At 47.3% G+C, this 21531-nt stretch overlaps 1 protein-coding gene across 2 annotated transcripts in view; it reads right to left on the minus strand.

Annotated features, from left to right (window-relative positions):
- Nucleotides 1-10602: 10602 nt before the first annotated feature.
- Nucleotides 10603-21531, minus strand: part of SH3PXD2B (SH3 and PX domains 2B) — a 116632-nt gene continuing 105703 nt past the window's right edge. For both annotated transcript variants that reach the window (XM_074960575.1, XM_074960574.1), the window contains 4 exons: nucleotides 19671-19897; nucleotides 18835-18884; nucleotides 18047-18172; nucleotides 10603-15772 (listed from right to left, as the gene is read on the minus strand). In XM_074960575.1, coding sequence (XP_074816676.1) covers nucleotides 14240-15772; nucleotides 18047-18172; nucleotides 18835-18884; nucleotides 19671-19897 — 1936 coding nt within the window. In that variant the 3' untranslated portion in view covers nucleotides 10603-14239. The remainder of the gene's footprint in view (nucleotides 15773-18046; nucleotides 18173-18834; nucleotides 18885-19670; nucleotides 19898-21531) is intronic.

A 21531-nucleotide genomic window follows, 5' to 3' on the forward strand; every position in this document is an offset into this window, starting at 1 on the left:
TTCCCAGTAAAAGGTGTTAGATGTTTGGTGGTGGCAGCGAAAGTCCAAGGGCAAAAGGTAAAATAGTTTGTATCTTGGGGAAGTTTTAACCTAAGCTGGTAAAAGTAAGCTTAGGAGGTTTTCATGCAGGTCCCCACATCTGCACCCTAGAGTTCAGAGTGGGGAAGGAACCCTGACAAGCAGTTTACCAAAGGTTATGATGAATTTTCCACCACTGGCAAGTTTTAACTCAAGATTGGGTGTTTTGCTAAAAGATCCATTCCAGGCAGCGTTGTGATAACGTTCTCTGGCCTGTGTTACGCAGGAGGCCAGACTAGATGATCACAATGGGCCCTTCTGCCCTGGAATCTATTAACTTCATCTCCTGGAACGTGTTTTCTTTTCTTTAAATTGAATCTAAAGTCCCTCACTAAACCACCCCCGTGTCATTTGGCTGCAAAGACTCAGCCATGCTGAGTTCATCCTTTGCAGAAACGACCAAGGGGAATTCTTTCCCCTCCGCCCTTTCCTGATTTTTTTTTTTTTAAATCCAACACACAAGTTCAGAGTGCTGCGAGCCTCCTGGCCTTTTCCCTGGGGAACGGGGGGTGGGCAGTGCGCTGGTCCACATGGCTTGCCATTGGCCAGGGAGGCAAAGAATTGCTTGGCCAGGATTCGCAAAAAGAAAAGGAGGACTTGTGGCACCTTAGAGACTAACCAATTTATTTGAGCATGAGCTTTCGTGAGCTACAGCTCACTTCATCGGATGCAGAGAGGTTGAAGTGTTCTCCTACCGGTTTTTGAATGTTAACATGTTACAACCGGTAGGAGAACACTTCAACCTCTCTGGCCACTCAGTAAAAGATTTAAGGGTGGCAATTTTGCAACAGAAAAGCTTCAAAAACAGACTGCAACGAGAAACTGCTGAGCTTGAATTAATATGCAAACTAGATACCATTAACTTGGGTTTGAATAGAGACTGGGAGTGGCTGGGTCATTACACATATTGAATCTATTTCCCTAAGTTAAGTATCCTCACACCTTCTTGTCAACTGTCTAAATGGGCCATCTTGATTATCACGACAAAAGTTTTTTTCTCCTGCTGATACTAGCTCATCTTAACTAATTAGCCTCTCACAGTTTGTATGGAAACTTCCAACTTCTCTGTATGCATATATATCTTCTTACTATATGTTCCATTCTATGCATCTGAGGAAGTGGGCTGTAGTCCACGAAAGCTTATGCTCTAATAAATTGGTTAGTCTCTGAGGTGCCACAAGGACTCCTGTTCTTTTTGCGGATACAGACTCACAGGGCTGCTCCTCTGAAACCTGCCTTTATTTCCATGGTTTCTCTCATTCTACAAGTACAAGGCAGGCCAGGAGAACGCTGTGCCTGGGCTATTAAACATTAGGACAATTGAGGAACCCCAGGTGTGCATCAGGATCCCATTGTGCTAAGCCCTTTACAAATGCAGAACACAAAGATGGGCCCTGCCCCAAAGAGCTAAATCACACCGCCAAAGAACATGGGCCAGGCAGCCGGGTCTGTAAGAGAGGGAAGCTAAGGTGCAGCAATGACACAATGGCTCAGAGATCCTGGGGACTGGCCACAGGACTGCAAAACAAGATCCCAGCCCCACTGACCTGCCCCCTGAGGCCTCTGCCTTGAAGATAGAAGCCCCTCCTCTAACCTCTTGGCCACGTGGAGTGATGGAGTTTAGCAGCTGCAGTTCCCTGCCACGATCCTTATAAAGCACATGGACATTTACCTCCCAGCCCCACAGCTCTCTCCGATCTGCTGCTTGCATAAGGCACAGCTCCTCCCAGATAGGACTTTGTCTCATTTTCCTGTTACTCTGGCTACCAAATGCTCAGACCCCAGCCCTGGCCCACAGTCCAAAGACAGCTGCCAAGGCTCCATCCCAGTGAAACGCTGCTGTCCATCCTCCTCCAGCTGATCCAAGGAAGGAAAAGGCTGAAGCATTTTCTGCCCATGCCAGCATGATGTGATAATAGCACCACACAGTGGCTATTTGAAGTACAGAACAGGGAAAGGGCAGCTAACGCTCAGACCATGGCCATACTGTATCACTGAAACCTTATAAAAAGAAAATGACTTACACTGATGATCTATCCTATCACCTCCTACTTATCTCATCTGTCACTATGCGGAGCCCCTGCTATGGATGGTCACTCATGCCTTGCCATTATCTCTCAGTTTAGTCCTAAATTCACCTCTGCTCCTTAGGGAAAAAACCTCACCTATTCACTATAAAAACAGTGGAGATGGGCCAAAACTTGTGGTTTTGCAAGCCCATCAAGTTCTGGTTCTGGGAAGTTGACACGAGGGCTGGGTGAAGAGCCAGGCCTCATTTTCTCAATATCCCCTTTCTCTAAACCCTAGAGCGGGGCCAGGTTTGGAGAAATGGGTTTGGCTATAGCCTCTAACATACGTAGATCACAAGTACAAAATCCTGAATCGGAGGTTATAGACAGTGGGGTTTCTATTATAAAAATGGATTGCAGCTCTACAGTGCCAGGTTTGTCCTGCTTTCGCCAACTGGAACAAAATGACAAGATATGGGTTGGGGAAGTTATTCTTGGTAATTATATACCAGTCTCTACCCTGCCCTTTTTGATAAAAAACTGGGAGAAGGGGCCAGTAACAAAGCTGTAAGAGCATCTCGACAGTGACAGGCTGCAAGATAAGAGTCCAGTCTGAATTCTTATCAGACTCCAATACCCTGCTCAGTTGGATGTAGTGAGAAAGAGGCCTGACCTCAGTGCTCTGAATCCATCTGTTCTTGCTTCTGTGGATCCTTATCTCTTGCTGAAGCACCTAGAGAATGTCTGATATTGCTGAGAACATACCCAAGTGGTTCCGGTATGACCTGGCCAGTGTAAAGGAAAGAACTTATATTCACTCAAATAACATTCGCATGATGAGATGAGAACCTGATTGAGATCAAAACAAAAAAGGCAAATGGATTTAGCTGAACAGCCCTTGAGCTGGAAGGTGCCTGGTTACCCACAGAACAGCTGTGCTCCAGTATAACTCTGGTAGAAATCTTGTGACCAGGCTGTCTTCCTCCACTGCAAATTTGTTCCCTCCTCTTTCAGTTCCACCATCTTCCTTGCTAAACAACTCCACTTCTCCAACTTATCTGAATCCACACCCACAATCTCAGCCTACCCCCCGCCCCCCGGTCTCCACACAGGATTTCACCAATTTCTTTCAAGAGAAAACTGACAAAATATAAGGTGACCTTCTACCTCCCCTTGGTTGGCATTCCCTTCTTCCTACAACTCTCAGCTCCTTCTCCTGTCACAGATGCAGAAGTTTCTCATTTGCTCTCCTTCTCTATTCCCTCTCCTTGTCCAAGTGACCCCCACCCCATCTCCTGATCTCCCTCGCACCCAATCACATCCTCTCCACTACTCTTCTCCTTAACCTCATTCTCCTCTGGCTTTTTCCCCTCACAATATGAGCACGCTCTAGTCTCTGCCATCTAAAAATCCCACCCTTGACCCCCACCTGCCTCACTACCATCCTGTTTCCCTTGTCCATTTCATCTCGAAGCTCATTGACTGCGCCGTCTACAACGATGGTCTAGAATTCCTTTCCTCCAATTCTATCCTAGACACTCTCCAATCAGGTTTCCCACCCTTCGCCCTCCACTGAAACCACTCTTGGCAAAGTCCCTAATGACCTCTTCCTATCCAAAGCTCAGAACTAGTACTCCATCCGCATTCTCTTTGTCAACCCTTTCAACACCAGTGACCAACCACGTCTTAAAATCTTGTCCTTCCATGGTTTCCATGACTCTGTCCTCTCCTGGCTCTCCTCCTACCTCTCTAATCGCTCCTTCAGAGGATCCTCCTCATGACAGGTCATTATGAATAATCAGCTGAACATGAGATTCCAGTGCAATGTTACAGCCAAAGGAGCTAATGTGATCCTGGGATGCATAAACAGTACTCCAGTATGAGTAGAGAGGTTATTTTACCTTTGTATATGACACTGGTGTGACAGCTTCTGGAATACTGTGCCCAGTTCCGGTGCCCACAATTCAAGCAGGATGTTGATAATCTGCAGAATGTTCAGAGAAGAGCCACAAGAACAATTAAAGGATGAGAAAACCTGCCTTATAGGGGATAAACCCAAGGAGATCAATCTATTGAGATTAACAAAGAGAAGGTTATGGGCTAACTTGAATACAGTCTACAAGTTTCAACATGGTGAACAAATATTTTAAAATGGGCTCTTCAGTCTAGCAGAGAAAGGTATAACATGATCCAATAGCTGGAAATTGAAACTAGACTGGAAAGAAGGCGTACATTTTAACTAATTAACCATTGGTAAAATTTATGAAGGATTCGCTGTTATTTGCAAATTTTAAATAAACAATGGATGTTTTTCTAAAAGATCTGTTCTAGGAATTACTTTGGGGGGAGCTCTGTAGCCTGTGTTATACAGTAGGTCAGACTAGGTGATCACAATGGCTCCTTGTGGCCTTGGAATCTAAGTCTCCCCCTTCCAGCCTTCTGTGGTGGCTTCTAGAGGGCTTGGACCTTGGTCCCCAGCTCTTCTCCTTCTACAGCTTATCTCCGGGGAATCTCATCTGCAAACACAAATTCTATGATCTCTATGCTGACATCTCACAGCTCTGCCTCTGTACTTCAGACCTGTCTCCTTCTGTCCGGACTAAAATCTCTGGCTGTCTCACTGACATTCCACATGGCTGTCGAGCTGTCACCTCAAACTCAACATGGCTAACACAGAGTTCCTAATTGCCTCCCCCCGTCCCCCGCTCGAAAGTCCTGCCTGCTATCTCCTTTCTCAATCTCTGGAGACACCCCCACCATCCTGCCCATCACTCAGGCCCGTAACCTGGGTGTCATCTTTGACTTGGATGTGTCTCTAAGGTCATGACATCCAGGTTATGTCTAAATCTTGATGATTCTTTTAGAATCATAGAAACGTAGGGCTGGGAGGGATCTTGAAAAGTCATCAAGGCCACCCACCTGTGTCGAGGCAGGACCAAGAAAACCTAGACCATCCCTGACAGGTGTTTGTCTAACTTGATTTTAAAAACCTCTGATGATGGAGATTCCACAACCTCCTTTGATACCTTACTCCAGTGCTTAACAATCCTTATGGTTGGAAAGTTTTTTCTAACATCTAATCTGTCTCCCTTGCTGCAGATAAAGCAGATTACTTCTTGTCCTACCTTCAATGGACATGGAGAATCATTGAACACTGTCCTCTTTATAACAATTCTTAACATATCTGAAGATTTATCAGGGCCCCCCTCAGTCTTCTTTTCTCAAGACTAAACATACCCAATTTTTAAAAACTTTTCTCAGAGGTCAAGTTATCAAGGCTTTTTTCATCATTCTTGCTGCTCTGTTCTGGATTCTCTCCAATTTATCCTCATCTTTCTTAAAGTGTGGCACCCACAACGAGACAGAGTATTACATTTGAGACCTCGCCAGTGTCGAGCAGAACAATTATCTTGCATGTCTTACATCTGACACTCCTGTCAATGCACCCCAGAATGACATTAGCCTTTTTTGCAACTGCATCATATTGTTGCTTCATATTCAATTTGTGATCCATTATAATCCCCAGATCCTTTTCTGCAGTACTACTGCCTTGCCCGTTGCTCCCCATTTGTAGTTGTCCATTTTATTTTTCATTCCTAAGTGTAGCAATTTGCATTTGTTTTTCTTGAATTTACTTATTGAATTCACACAAATTCTCCAACTTATCAAGGTCATTTTGAATTCTACTCCTGCCTTCCAAAGTGCTCGTGAACCCTCCTGACTTGGTGTCATTCACAAATTTTATAAGCCTACTTTCCACTCCATTATCCAAGTCACTAATGAAAATATTGAACAGTACCAGACCCAGGACAGCCCCCTGTGGAACCCCAGTAGATACATCCTCCCAGTTTGACAGTGAACTATTGATAAATACACTTTGAGTTAGTTTCTTCAATGAGTTGTGCAATGAGTTATAGTAGTTTAATCTAGAGCACATTTCTCTAGTTTGCTTATGAAAATGTCACGTGGGGCATTGGAAAAAGCTTCACTAAAATCAAGATATATCAGGTCTATTGCTTCTCCTGTATCAGTTGGGCCAGTAACCTTGTCAAAGAAGGAAACTAAATTTGTTTGACATTATTTATTCTTGACAAATCCATGCTGACATTAATTTATAACCCTATTATTCTCTGGGTGCTTACAAACTGATTAATGATTTGTGTCAGTAGCTTTACAGGTATCAACGTTAGGCTGATTGGCTTATAACTCCCTGGGTCCTCTTTGTTCCCCTTTTTAAATATAAGTGCTACATTTGCCCTTTGCCAGTCCTCTGGGACTTCACCCATCCGACATGAGTTCTTGAAGATGATTGCTAGTGGTTCCAAAACTGCTTCAGCTAGTTCACCCTAGGGTGAATTTTGTCAGGCCCTACTAACTTGAATATATCTCACATCTAACTATTTAACCTGTTCTTTCCCTGTTTTGGCTTGTGTTCTTTCCTCCTTGTTGTTAATATTATGTTAAGCATCTGGTCATAATTAACTTTCTTAGTGAAGACTGAAGCAAAATAGGCATTAAGCACCTCAGACTTCTAGGAGTCATCTGTTATTAGCTCTCCTTCCCGCTCAGGACCTATACTTTCCTTCATCTTTCTCTTGCTCCTAATGTATTTATAGACCCTCTCCTTATTGCCTTTTATGTCCCTTGCAAGGTGTAACTCATCTTCTGACTTAGCCTTTCTGATTTTGTCCCTACATGCTTGTGCTATTCTTTTGTACTCCTTAACAATTTGTCCATGTTTCCACTTTTTGTAGGATTCCCTTTTGACTTTTTGGGTCATTAAAGAGCTCATGATGCAGCCATCTTGACCTCTTAATATTCCTCCTATCTTTTCTTTGCATCTGGAGAGTTTGCTGTTGTGTCTTCAGTATTGTCTCTTTGAGAAACTGCCAGCTCTCCTGAACATCTTTTCCCCTTAGATTTTCTTTCCACGGGACCTCAACTACCAGTTCTCTGAGTTTGTGAACGTCTGCTTTTTTAAGTATATTGTCCTTGTTCTGCTGTTCTCACTCCTTCCTGTCCTTAAAACCACAAAGCCTATCAGTTCCAGATAGCTTTCACCCAAGCTGCCTTCCCTCCTCAGATCTGCAACCAATTCCTCCTTGCAGGCCATAATCAAGACTAATCTCTCCATTCCTGCAGCTCTCTTTTCTCTGGCCTTGACAAATGCAGTCTTGCCCTCCTCACATCCATTCAGAATGCTGCTGCTGAGATCAGTCTCCTATCCGATCCAATCGCTTCGCATCCCTCCCCACCGGCTTGTCTATTGATCAAACATAAGCTGTTTCTCTTCACTTTCAAGGCCCTTCACAGTCAATCCCCACCCTACCCATCATCTCTCATTCACTATGGAGCTGTCAATACTCACTTCCAATCAGGCCATGATGGCAGCCTCCATCGCCCACTTCTTACATTTTCAAACACCTTTGTGCTTTCTCCCAGGCTGCCCCATTTGCTTTGGAAGAGGTCCCCACAAACATATGTAAAGCAACATCATTATCCACCTTCAAATACCTTTTCCAAACTCTCCTTTGCCATGATACGTATAAAAAACTTTACAGCGGTGAGGCTGCTGCTGCACTGAGACCACTGCCTATTGTGCTAACCAATACTGTCTCATTGTTTCCTTGTATTCTTCTGTCTGTCTCTACCACCCTGTTCTCTCTTATCTACTTAGATTGTAAGCTCCCGGGGGTAGGCAACATCTTCTTGTTCTTGTTTGTACAGGGCCTAGCACAATGGGGGCCTGGTCCATGACTGGTGCTACAGTAATGCAAACAATAAATAATAATAAAACAGTGCACGCTTCCCCTGAGTAGGCGTGTCTGCCTGGTGAGTCTTCGACCTCCCTCTGCAAACAGCTGATAAAGCAGAAATTCGGTGCCATTGGCTATGGTGGTTCTGTGATGTGGACACTTGTTTGCACCCAAGCTATGTTGCCAGATTCCCAAGCCCAGCAAGATGAGTGGAGCTTTCCTTTAAATGCAGCTGCAAAGCAGCCTTTTCTTTTTGCTTATCTGGCCACGACATTGTTGTGTGCTCCTCTCACTGCACTCAGAAGAGGGAGAGACATTAAAGCAGGTCATTGTGACCTCTCTCTTACAATCGCTTCAGGGACTGAGCATGGCACAGCAATTGCGGTTTTAAGCAGAGCAGCCTCCCCTGAAGAGTTTACAGTCCAAACATACGGGCCCAAGCATGAGAGGGGAAGCAGAGGCCCCTAGAGCTGACCCAGCAGAAAGAGACCCCTGATCTCCTGATTCTCAATCCAGAGTCCTACCTACTAGACTGCCTCCCCAGAAATGGTTAGAAGCACATGGGGGAAGGGTCTGGGGGAAGCTGGTGTGTATGCCCTGAAGATAAAGGATGTTCTCCAGCACTAAAACTTTACCTGAAAACTGTATGCTTAATAGTCTCACCTTGTATGATGGAGGCAGCAGTGACTTCCCAGGGATACTTCCAGGCGAACTTTTCCCAATGCACCATTACAAGCTGTCTTGGTCCAAAACACACCAACATTCCAACAACAGATATTGTGGGGACTTTTTGGCTCCAGATCCAAATGTTGCAGCTCTATCACAATGCAATTCGTGGGCCAGCGTAACAAAACACAGCTGAATACAAAGAGGGACTGGTGCTCCTCTTCATCTCCCACAGCGCATGCAGCCTTGTATAAACACTTGACGGACAGATTAGAACGATAACACACGGGCTCGCATTTGGGATGCGGGATTGATTTCTTTCAGGCACAAACAGCCTGGGCAAGACCCATTTTCTTGGCTGGACATTATTTACGGTATACACATCCAACCCTCACCAACTTTCCTAGCTGCGTGTGGAGGTTCAGCAGCTGGGCCAATAAAATGGGGAACAATGAGCAGCAAAGCACCACAGGATTATTGTTTGGAACAGGGAGGAGAAATGACAGCTCTGTGCTAATGAACCTGGGCCTCCATGTGGATCTTTGGATTCAAGGCACCTATTTCTTACAGGGCTAAAATGAACAGAAAAGAGCTCAGGGCATCTAAAAGCAGATCACACCGCCCCATGAAGCTCTCTCCCTGAATAAAAACACTCAGCCTTTGTCTGAGCCTTTTAATAAAGTGCCCCTGTGTAATTTCAATTATAAATACTGAAAGCTGGCTCTGAGAGCCACGCTCCCTTAGGTGAACTTGTTATGGGACAAACATGCATACACCATCTCACCCCATACTATGCGATCTATACAGCATCATATTAAGCTTTATATGAAGCAATGAGAAATTCAGACTTACTGCTCCTCCCTGGTATTTGCTGCTCCTTCTCTTTACCTTTCCATATCTGTGTATCTTTTCCCCTGTTGCTACTAACTGCAGTAGAGGCCTCAATGGACAGAGAGCTGCTCCTTCCTACCCTGTCACAATCCTTCAGTGCTTACTGTATACAATGAGCTCTGATCACCAGGAGACAGGCCAACTGGGCATTTCATCCATCCCTGCTGGAGGCCAACCCAGAACAGGGCCAAGAATTTGCCTGTCTGTTGTATGCACCTGTCGTCTCTTGTCTGATATTTTGATGGTACGCTCTTTGAGGCAGGTGCTGAGTTTTTGTTTTCTTTGTACAGCAAACAGCACAATGGGTTCTTGGTCCATGACTATAATGGACTAATGCATCATTTTCTAGCTTACATCTCACTCTTTCCATACTGCTCCCCCAGAAAACCAACTAATTTAAAAAGTTTCACTTTGCATCTAAACTCCATTCCACTCTCATTCTCTGTCCCAGGATGTTGACTGCTGGACTTATCATGGAGGATAGATCCACCACTGGCTATTAGCAGATGGCCAGGGATGCTGCCCCATGCTCCAGGTGTCCCTAAACCTCTGACTGCCAGAAACTGGGACTGTACAACAGGGGATGGATCACGCAATAATTGCCTTGTTCTGTTCATTCCCTCTGAAACATCTGGCATTGGCCACTGCTGGAAGACAGCATACTGGGTAGATGGACCATTGGTCTGACCCAGTATGGCCATTCTTACAGTCTGTTCAGCAGAGATGATCAGTGGCTCTTTGGATGGGCTTGACAGTCATCATAAAAAGATCTTCCCAGGAGGTCTTTGAAGAGCAGCTCCTCTGTTCCCAGCTAAGAAGTACGGACTGAAATGTGGCTCACCAGCTTTGTGAGACACACAGAGGGGCAAAGAAAGTGATAAATGAAGAAGCTGTGCTGACACTGTGTAAAAACCTTGATGGAGGAGAGCAATCCCTTTAGCTCCCCAATGAGAACAGGCAGCAAACAGAAGGGCCTGGTACCATGTGGATTTTCTGTCATGCTCTAACGTGGATGCAACATACTTTCCAAAATAACACTGCATTGCAGCCCTGTAGCCCAGCACCACAGAGACTCAGCTGCCATGTCAGCCAGCTCCTTAGCAGCACAAACACACACCAACCACAGACATGGTCACAATTCTGCTTGAAACCAGTCAAGCAATTTTTTTTTATTTAAAAAACAAAGCAAAACAATCCCCCCTCCCTCCATACCAAACAACCCTAATGGTGAAAGTATAGGTATGGCATTTACATAGGCCATATTTACCTTCCTCAGGCACCCCTGCCCACCCACAGTAATGTAGAGATTTATACGTGTTTACATAGTATAAGGAGACAAACAAACAGTCTTCCACAGTTTGCAGTTGAGGCCTCCAGCCTACCTGCGATACACTGAGCTGAAGAGCCGAAAAGCCAGGTTCGTTATACAAAAAATATGGTACTGTTCACCCACACAGCAAACGCTAATTGCTGAGCTGCACGGTGAGGGGTTTCCATGGAAGGCAGGTACTTTGTAACAATGGGGGAGTTTAATGCTAAGGTACCAGGGAATCGTATTTAAAATGAAACTCTGCCCTTCTCTAGTGCCTTCTGGCTTAGGTTCTCAAAGTGCTTTGCAAGCATTAGCTAACTGAAACTCCCAATCCCCCAGCAAGGTAGGTCAGTAGAATTATCCCCATTTTACAGACAGGTAAACAAGGCACAGAGGTGACATGCCCTGCCTGTGGTGACAGAGCTTCAGTAGCAGAGACAGGGAGAGAATCAGAAGGTTGTCCCCCCTGCTCTGAGCACTGAACCATATTATCTGCGTCTGAGGAGTTTTGTTGTAGATCCCAGATAAAAAGGAGGGTGTCATGTAGTAAAGTTTTCAGCCTCTTCCACACTGGGATCCTCTTTGCCAGCCTGAGATCCTTTCTGATTTCATATATGGCAAGGGCAGGGCGGTGGGAAAGACTAGGAAGAGGCAGGGGCATAAGATGATTATTTGTGTTCTCTAAGCCAGCTAGTTTACAGGGCTTCTGGTCCTTTCAAGTGTTCCCACCACTTATACAGCGGGTGACGGTAACTAACCCATAGCTACGTGAGGCCTGTGCAGTAACTACAGATCAATCCTGTAATAATCCCTGTAGTTGGCTCAATGTATTAGAATGAAACATTCATTAACACTCACAGTCTCAGCATTTAGTGTGGGGAAAAATAGCCCTAATTTGGCACGAAAGCAACAGAAATGACATTGTCTCACTGAAGTGGAACAAAGATCAATCTAAGAGTGACAGAGAGACATGAAATACCACAGGGAAAGCAAGCACAGTTTCTATATTTGCTGGTTCAAGTACAAACCCACCTGCACCCTGTAGGTACATATTCAGCCTGGCTAAGCCATGCCACTGCTCGTGATACCACGGCCACACGGCTGTCTGCACTTGTGCTCGCTCTCATCAAGCTAGCATGAGTATGTGTGTGCGAACTGATAGCATAGAAGCAGCCCAAGACGAGTGAAAGAGAAGGGACACAATTCTGTCTAGTACCTTCACAACTCAAAGAAGACATGAACAAAGTTTTACTGCTGCCCAGCCCACTCTTAACCCATAATCAGCCACGTCCATATTTACACAAAGGAGGAGTTTTAACTAAGCAAAGGGATGCAATGCAGCAACGTTGTAGGGTTAAATTGCTACCTGATTCTGCTGGGAGCATATAACCACATCACAAATACTACATGAGTCACCTTGCATTGGTGGATCCTACTATAAAGTATGTACCAAGGGTCACCCAAAACAATGAGATTATTAGTTACCACATGACCCACAATCTGCAATCTTATAAAGCTCTAGATAAAGGGAAAAAAGAGAAGGGGGGATGGAGGGAGAAAGAGAGAAACAGACAGGTACAGTACAGTTCTCATTAAGTTTGTGCTCTATAAACTAAGATTAATAATCCTATGTATACCTTTGTGATAAAGACTTGATGAATAGGAATGGAGTTAATCGAATAGTTGTCCAGGGGATGGGACTGTGTGCATGGGGACAAAATACCCTGATGTGACTTGTCATGCTGCATCAATAAGGTTGTCAGTATCTGATTCTGTTGGACTTTGCTTTAGATGGAATTCTACACAGGTTCCACACAATGGAAACTGTATCTGGGAGTCACCTCTGCAGTGCTTACTGCTACAGTTAGCATGTGGCAGGTGGGAAGGAGTTCTGACATGGCAAGTGGTAATCCTCAAGAGTGGGGCTTAAAACTCTTCTAGGATAGAGAAGGCACTGCACTGAATCCACAGCCAGCTGAGTACAAAAGGAAAGAAAGGGATGTGAGGGAGTGACAGCCAATCAGATGAAACCTACTTTCTTCCTGGAATCAGCAGCACTGCAAGCACGTGGGGTTAGGCCAAGCAGGCAGGAGGGTGAACATGCTGAAACAGACTTTATTTTAAGTGAAACCTCCAAGCACACTGACATATGCACAGACATGGGGGACACAGTGAAAGTATCTCCAGAACAGCTTGAAAGATAGATGAAGAAACAGGCAGATAAGCCATTTCAGAGAGAGTTTAACAAGCCCAGCTTGGTTAGGGGATGAGATCTCTTTAAATGGGAAGCAAGGTATCAACAAAAGGCACTATATTCTCCCACCCCAAAGGAGACCAAAACAAGGGAGAGCCAAGCCTAAGAGAAACAGAAACACCTGAGTACCAGAAAAGTCACACATGCTCCCCATCCTTTTTCATCTCCAGGGACCAAGCCGACACTCTGGATTGTACTAGATGATACCAGCGCCCATTACAGTACAGCCACCTTCTAGCTGCTGCCTGCCAGCCCTGGGGCACCATGGGAACACGGGTCAAGGGAACCATTTCCCTGGGCAGTCCAGTATGAAATGCAGAGTTTCAGTCTGTGCTGGGAAGAGGGGTGCACCCTTCTCTCCCAGGATCATTCGAGTTCTCTTTGCCAAGCCTGCAGTGAAACATGCTGCATAGTTCTCTCCAGCCACTGAAATGAAATGTGACATAGCTTGCCTGAATCACCATCAGGCACAAGTCCGAGCAGGGCCCTGGCAGAGCACAGAGGACCCTCCATTCCATTAGTGTATCTTTTAAAAAACCCTAAATTATATTTAAATTAACAGCCATCATTGTAGAGGAAACAACAAGCGGTAAAAGGACTGTGTTTGATGGTACAAGCAAGCAAGGCACAAACTTAACTAGACTGCGACACATGGCCATGAGTGAGCATGTCAATGCACACACAGCTATATGGACCTGATTTTGAAGTACTGTTTCTCCTTGTCCCCATAGTTTCCTGTGGTTCCGGTGTATGGCTGGACTTGGCAATACAGTATCAGACATTTAACAGTGACCCTGAGCCACCGGGAAAAGCAACTCCTTTTGTTATTCCAGTTTCCATTTGGTGAGTGGGGCTGGCTTCATTTCTTTACCTGGATCGTGGCTGAATTTCCTCTCGTTTCCCTGTAGTTTCGTCAAAAAGCCTAGTGGGCACCAACAATTTTCCTATGGTGGGGAGGGAACTGCCTTTGCCAACATACACTAAGAAGTTTGTTGAGAAACAACTTCACATGTCCATCTACAGGGGCTGGGCTGCCATAGATGGACAGAGGAAAGTATTTCCTATGAAGGGGGGAGCAGACAGAGCAGGAATGAAGGCCTAGCTGCGTTATGTCAAGCTGCTTCTTGAATTCTGCCTCAGGAATGGCACAAATTGGAATGTACAGTATCCCACATATTTTTAAGCCAGCATTATGGAAAACTATAAATTAATAAGCTAATTAAATACTCAGGTGAAAGAACAGGAACCTTCAACTGTGTAAACTGAGGGCAGACTATGGCTTCTTCCTTAGATAATTGGAGGGAATCCAGCCCTCCCAACAAGGTCCCCCAGTTAGGACCTTGCAAAACCACCAGCCGCTGCTGTTCTTCTCACGAACTTCAAATAAGGTCCCTTCTTTAAAGCTGCTGGTCTCTTCATCTCCTTCAAAATCTGCCACAGCCACATAGAGGGCTTCTTTGGAGATGTCTGGATTGGTGAAGGGGGCAGCTGTCCTCTCCCTGGCTTCTGCTCTCTCCACCTGCTTGGGCGTTAGCTTTGGGCCTAAGCTGCTTTTCCCTTTGGCTTCATCTTGGCACACAGCAGGCAGAAATGGTTTGGCCTTTGGTGGAACCAGCATGGGCCGGCCAGGCACCGAGGCAGCTCTGATTTCAGGCACTTCCCTCTGTGGGGCTTTCAGGTCTGAAGTGGGGCCAGAGGAGGAGGATACCACTTTCTTTGGAGGAGGAGGTCTCCTGGGTGGCACCACTGGCCGCTGAAGCGGTGGTTCTCTGGGAGTCGGGGAGCTGTTCTTGGGCTCACTGTCAGCCATCTTTGGCAGGCTGAAGGGAGCTCTGGGTGGAGCCTCCTTTGGGATCTGGCTGTCCTGTTTGGTTGGGGGTCTGTTCTCCACGCTCGGTCGCTCCTGAGGCTTGCCAGAAAGCTCTGCTGGGAGCGCACTGTTATTGAAGAAATTTTCAGTAGGCATGGGGTCCTGCTCAGAGGGTTTCTCTTGGGACTTTGCAGGTCTGAGCTTGCTTCTCAGATTGCCAATGTCCAGTTTATCATCTGCCTGAGGTGGGTCTGTCCTGGGGGCTGCAGTTGGTTTCGGCCTGACCTGAGGTTTTGATTTCAAGAAGGGATTCTGGGTCATTGGCTCAGACTTGTCTTCTGGGGGCTCAGCTTTTGGCTTGGCTGGCTTGACAGTGGGTCGGAGGTTCGGCTTCTTCACTTCTTTGGCTGACACCTTGTGCCCGCACTCCAGGCCCATTTCGTTTTTCAGCTGGAACAGTTTGCCCTTTTCCGTTTTCAGCTCTGGCTTCCTGCTGTCCCTCGGGGCGACTGTCTGCTTTGGAGGGATCATTGGCAAAATCATGCCTGGGGGCTTGGGTGGAGGCCTCTGCCTCTCCGTTAACTCACCTTCGGATTTAATGATCGACTCCTTCCTGGGTGGGAGGCTGGGCTTCTCCTCTGTATCCGGATCAGAGATCTCCTCATAGCCAGCGGCTACATCGCTGCTCTCCAAGGGGGCACTCTTGAGAGCCTCCTTCCCCTTCCAGTCTTTGGCCCATTTTATTCCACAGTCTATACCATTAGGTGGAGCTTCAGGCAGAGGCCTGGATGGCCCGATGGCTTCTTCGTTGGTGTTGCTCTCTGCAGTTGCCTCGCCAAGCTGGAGCTGGGCCATCTCATTAGGCAACGGTGCTAGAAAGTTAGGTCTAGAAGCGTTGCTAGTTTTCTTGTATTTATCAATAAAGGTAGCTGGGGCCCAGCCTTCCTTCTCCTCAATCTGAATGTACCACCAGCCACTCAGGTTCTTCTCGATCACCTAGAAAAAGAAACATGACCATCACATCTTAGAAATACATAACCAGGCCTCTCTGCACAACAGCTGCCTATGAACCAAAGGGCAAAAAAAGTGCGGCCTAGAAATGCGGGCTCACACCTCTGAAAAGTTGGACCATGAGCAAATAAGGTGCAATGGGCCAACAAATAATAAAAATAATAAAGATAATAATATCACCTCTCGTCTATATCGCTTTTCATCCAGAGATCTCAAAGCATTTTATAAGAGAGAGAATTATCATCATTTTACAGGTGGGGAAAAAAGAGGCACAGAAAGGTGAAGTGACTTGGCCCAAGCTCATCCAGCAGGACAGTGGCAGAGCCAGGAACAGATCTCAGGTTTCCCCAAGTCCCAGTCCAGTGCTCCAGGTACTAGACAACACTGTTGTCACCTCCACAAGCCCAGTATCAAAACTTGATATAATCACAGGGGAAGTGAGTTTGATGGGTTTAAACCAAGTTTTTACTATTGCCACATCAGAAGACTCTGCACGTTGGACATGACTAGCACTGCAAGAGCAGGGTGCCTGCAGGGGGAGTTTCATTAGAAGAGGTGAGGATAGAATTGCAAAGGTTGCCCTGGGTCAGAACTGGGATGCACTGGCAGAGCTGTTTGTTATTTCAGTCCTGGGTCCCTCTCACTACAGAGGATGCTTCAGGCCAGGAGAGAGGAGGATTGGCAGAGCAGTGGGGCGGGAATAGCAGAAGGGCTGCAGGTCAAGACAGAGGCGTACTGGTATATGTGCATGGGGGGGAAGCTGTCTCAGTGCCTGTACTCTGCCTGGCCCTAGCTGATTTTGGCCCACGTTTTTAAACCCACATGCCCATTTGGAGATACTGGCTTCTCTACATTCTCCATTTTCATTAGCATCTGATGATGTGGGTTCTAGCCCACGAAAGCTTATGCCCAAATAAATTTGTTAGTCTCTAAGGTGCCACAAGGACTCCTCGTTGTTTTTACCAAATTCACAGTATTTTTCAAAAGAAAAAACATCTCAGGCACACCAGCACATGAGGGAGGTTCTGCTGGGTTCAGAGTCACACTTCAGCTCTCTCTGACCCTGAACAGGAGACAAGGACAGTCTGAGATTTTTCAAGACTTCAGAGGGGAAAAAAAAAAAAAATCAACACACATAATGCAACTGGCCACTGGGTGACACTGCTGAGCCATCCAGCCAAGACAGTTACCACACGCAGCTCACTGAAACCCCCAGCCACTGAAGGCATGGTAAGTTAGTTTGTCCTGGATCTACACTAGAAAGGGTTTGCCAGCGTAGCTATACCAGCAAACTGTCCAAGTGGAGACGCAGCTTTTATTCTGGCAAGAGAGTCCTTTTGCCGGAATAGCCTATACCAGGATTCTTTTGCCAGTATAACAGCGTCTATGCTAGGGCTTCTACCAGCACAGCTACGCCAGCGGGAGGGCATGTGATTTTTTCACACTCCTAACAGACACAGATATGCTGGCAAAACTTTTAAGTGTACACCAGACCTGTGACTAGGTGAATGAAAGCCCCATCTCTGGAAGGAGGAGGAACCTATCGCTATTAGTCAAGAGGCTTCCAGTTGTCACTGGTGCAGGCGCACAAGCACCCTGGCACTGGGCTGCACACCTGAGTCCAATAGGGCATTTGAGGGTCAGAGGCTCCAAAATGCTATGAGCATGTGGAGGATCCCTCCCATGTACTGGAGGTTCATTTTGCCTGGCATGGAATCAACCCTCCAAGCACACAGATGGGGCTACCACCAGGATTCAGCCTCTCCCCGGGGCAGCTAATAGTGCCTCTATGACTGGCAATGGACTCCACATCTGGAAACTCACCCCAGGGCTAACGGGATTTGGGAGTGATGCGACATACAGCCCGCCAGGCCTGGAATAGACCATTAAAGCATAAGAACGGCCATACTGGGTCAGACCAAAGGTCCATCTCGCGCAGTATCCTGTCTTCCGACAGTGGCCAATGCCAGGTGCTCCAGAGGGAATGGACAGAACAGGTCACCATCAAGTGATCCATCCCCTGTCGCCCATTCCCAGTTTCTAACAAACAGAGGCTAGGGACACCATCCCTGCCCTTTCTGGCTAATAGCTATCGATGGACCTATCCTCCATGAACTTTTCTAGTTCTTTTTTGAACCTCACCCATGAAAAACCTCAATGGGGGTCGATGAGAGGGTGATCCCAGACTCACTTCCAGTTAACTGAATGGGTGACTCGGAGAAGTGAGAGGGAGGGAGGGAAGATGGCATGTAGTCTCACCTCCACTTTCATTCCTGCCTGGAAGCTGATGCCGTCGGGGATGGTGGTCTGGAAGTCAGCAATGGTGTAATATTCTTCTTCCACTTGGGGAGGGATGGGAGGTTTAGGCAGGTTCAAACCACGTGGCTATTGCAATAAAAAACATTCATTCAGCTCATCTCTCGGAAGATGCATTCGAACACTTGCATGGATGGCTCTCAGTGGCTAACTAGCCAGAGAGAAGCACGCTGCCAGACAGCATCACTGGGTAACCCACTTGGCACACAGAGCACCCTCATAGACATAGCTACTTACCCTGTCTTCAGGCTGGACACAAAATCGTCCAGTTTGCTTTCAATGGCACATCCGACCCAGTTACTAGTCCTGTAGGCTTGCCAGCCCCAGGGAAAGGGGGCGAGTTTGCAATCTAACTGTGGCAAGTCTGTAACCCGCGGGATGAACATTTTATTCAATCCAACCATCCTCTTGACTTAAAAAACAAAGCAACTAAGTTTTGCTTAGAGAATAAATACAACCAGATGAAGTTTATGGCTGCAGGAAGGCCCAGCCCCTGCATTAGATCCATCTGCACGCAACAGAGCCATTGCACATGGAGAGATTCCAAGCAGGGAACATGAAGGAACCAGAGCTCCCTTCTGAGAGCATTCTCCCATCTCTTCTGCCCCAGAAGCTTCATTCTCCTGGATCCAGAGCCAAGGGAGATACAAATGTCTCTGGCAGAGGGACTTTTCCCCTGGGGAGGTGGCAGTGATGGCCAGTGGGACATCTGGGTCCAGGAGGACACTTACTATAGTGAGATCTCGGCGAGGAGGGGGCCTCTGCCTCATCTTTGGCGACTCTGTGGAGAAACAATTCCAGATTCCATTGAGGTTCGAGGCGCAGTGTCAACACGTTCCCAAAAGGACACATTTCAGAGGAGAGCAGCAACAAACCCCACATCCAAACCTTATGCCCTTCCCTCCCCACAGAGTGCAGCTAGGCTGCCCCCCTGCTCCTCATTTCTCCTAAAGCAAACTGAGTCAGACAGAGCCTTATCTGTTCAGGAACTACAGGGACCTAGAGCCTTTCTAGCACACCCAGCCCTTTGCAGAGATGCCAGGGGAGCCCAGCCAGAAGCAAAAGCCACAGTGCACAAGTGGGCATGCATGGGAGGGGGAAACTGGGTGGCATATTAGTGCACTTGTCTTACCGATGTAGAAACCTGCATTCAAACCCGGTTCCAGTGATTAACCTTGCAGGGACGATCCAGAAGCACCCACCCACTCACAGCTACCAAGGGGGGATGAGATGTGCCTCATTCATGAGAAGGAGAAAGGGAAGACTTGGTGGAGGGGGAGCAGAACCCATGTTGGCTTCTGCCCCATTAGAGAGATCTAAAGATCTCAGGTAACTACACAAAACGATCCTCACTGGCTCCCAGGCCAGTCTCCCTGATCTCCACTAAGAGCCTCGTTCTTAACACAGTCATGTCCAGACATAGTGAAAAACCACCCAGTGCCCAGGAGCCCTTGGAAGGGCAGCTGGCTTCCTCCCCTGCGTCCGGCTGCACTGTTCAGCAACACAGCCACGCTGGAGGAGCTGCACCAAACACCCAACCTTTAGAATCTCCCCACTGCCCACTTACTGCGTCGAATGTCAGCCTGTGGTAATGGTCGGCCATCAAACCTCCCCTCTCTTTGGTTGTTGGGCCCGTCCTTCTCTCGGCCCGTCGAGTTCTGCTGCCGGGGAACGCCATCCAGATCCAGGGCACATGAGTGGGTGGATGAGCCAGATCCCAATTTCTGTGTAAACATCTCTCCAGTTCCTTTCTTCAGATAGGATGCCGGGGCCCAGCCCTCTTGACCCTGATACCTGTAACAACAGGATCCTTCCTTCAGCCTCATCAGCTGGGGCTCGTGCCAGCACCAACCTCTCTTACTTCAGCACCTCCCTACACCTCAGAGCTCTGCCTGCTCCAGTGAGCCAACCCACACATATGCCCAACTACATTTGGGCGAGGGAGTGGCTGGGCCCGGGGATCAGTGTTGAGTCACATACAATGCTAGCTGGCAGATCCCGTAGGTGCTGAGCAAGACCTGTCCACACAGGCCTCTGTGTGAAACGAGCTGGTTTGGTTTCAGTCCATGTTTCCAGGGTCCGGTGTCCACATCACAGAAAGCTCCACCCCTGACTGGCTCCCCTTTGCAGGCAGACTCAGCATAGGGATCTGGGACTAAGTGGGCAATGAAATCGCCTCTCCTCTCTCCCCTTCAGGAATTGCTCAGATCCGGAGTGAGGCAAAGTGGCAGGGCAGCGTCGGGGGAACCTGAACAGCCGCTGCTGCCCATTAGGTACCTGCTCTTTGATTTAAAACACAGGCATTCAGTGTGCAGGGCTGTCTGGCTCCTTTCCCTGCACTAAATTCACACAAAGTCTGGTGGAGAACCCAACCCCCTCGCTCTGATTGAAAAAGCCATACCCGAGGATCTCACGCCAAGCTCAGGAGACCTCTCCCCGCTGGCTGGGGGTGAAGTCATAGGGCTCAGATGGCACCAGATGCTGAGCTTGTAATTGTCTTGGGCTTTTCACAGCAGCTTTTCCCAGTTTAAGAAATCAACGTGCATTCTTTCGGCCTGGCTGCTGCCAACTCCACAGGTTCAGTGCAAGGTTAAGAAAACCAAGGCGTCTCCCACCCAACTCTGCACGTGCCCGTTGCTAGCCTGCAAACACCCGCCCAGCCTCTGAGACTAAATGAGCCTTAGCCCTGGATGCTCAGAGATTTTTGGCCTGTGAAACAGGCTGAGGACAGCAGGTCTGGCCTGGATGACAACGTTTCAAGAAAAGCCCCATAATACAGTCAGAGGATCTAGCCTGCATAGGTGGCCCTCATACAGGACATATGTACAGTCACCAGCACACTGGCATTTCCATGACAATGATGCATGCAGTAAGATTAAGGGGCTGCTATAGGTCTCCCCTATGCTGTTGAGGTATCACCGTGGTGTCATTGCTTCCCCCAACACAATTAAAACACAGCTCACCCTTGCATCAAGATGGGACTGATCTGCGTTTTAACCATGTGCCTGAGCTGTGCTAGGGCATGACCTTAGCAGGGCTGTAGTGGTTTGGGAATGAAGTGAGACCAGGGTTCAGTCCTATCTGCACTGCAACAGCAAACGACGTTGATTGGGGTCATATAAGACTTGGACAGATACATTAGACAGAGAAAGTCAGGCGAGAAGACAGAGCTGTGTCAGAGATCATCACATATCAAGGTCCTCTGACACACACAATAGCTTCTACAGTGTAGACGTGCCCTTAACCACCCCCCTTTTCCCTTTCCAGAAAAACCAGGCAGAACAAGGCTGCCACATTGGCATCTCTTCCTGCTTGCTCTACTGTTAGTGCCTTTGGCATTTTAGCAGCGGTAATAATACTGTGCATTTACCTGACACTTTTCTGAAGTGCTCTGAGATCTAGGGATGAAAGATGGGCAAGGATCATGA

This window comes from Natator depressus, chromosome 8 (assembly GCF_965152275.1).
Source record: "Natator depressus isolate rNatDep1 chromosome 8, rNatDep2.hap1, whole genome shotgun sequence".
NCBI lineage: Eukaryota > Metazoa > Chordata > Testudines > Cheloniidae > Natator > Natator depressus.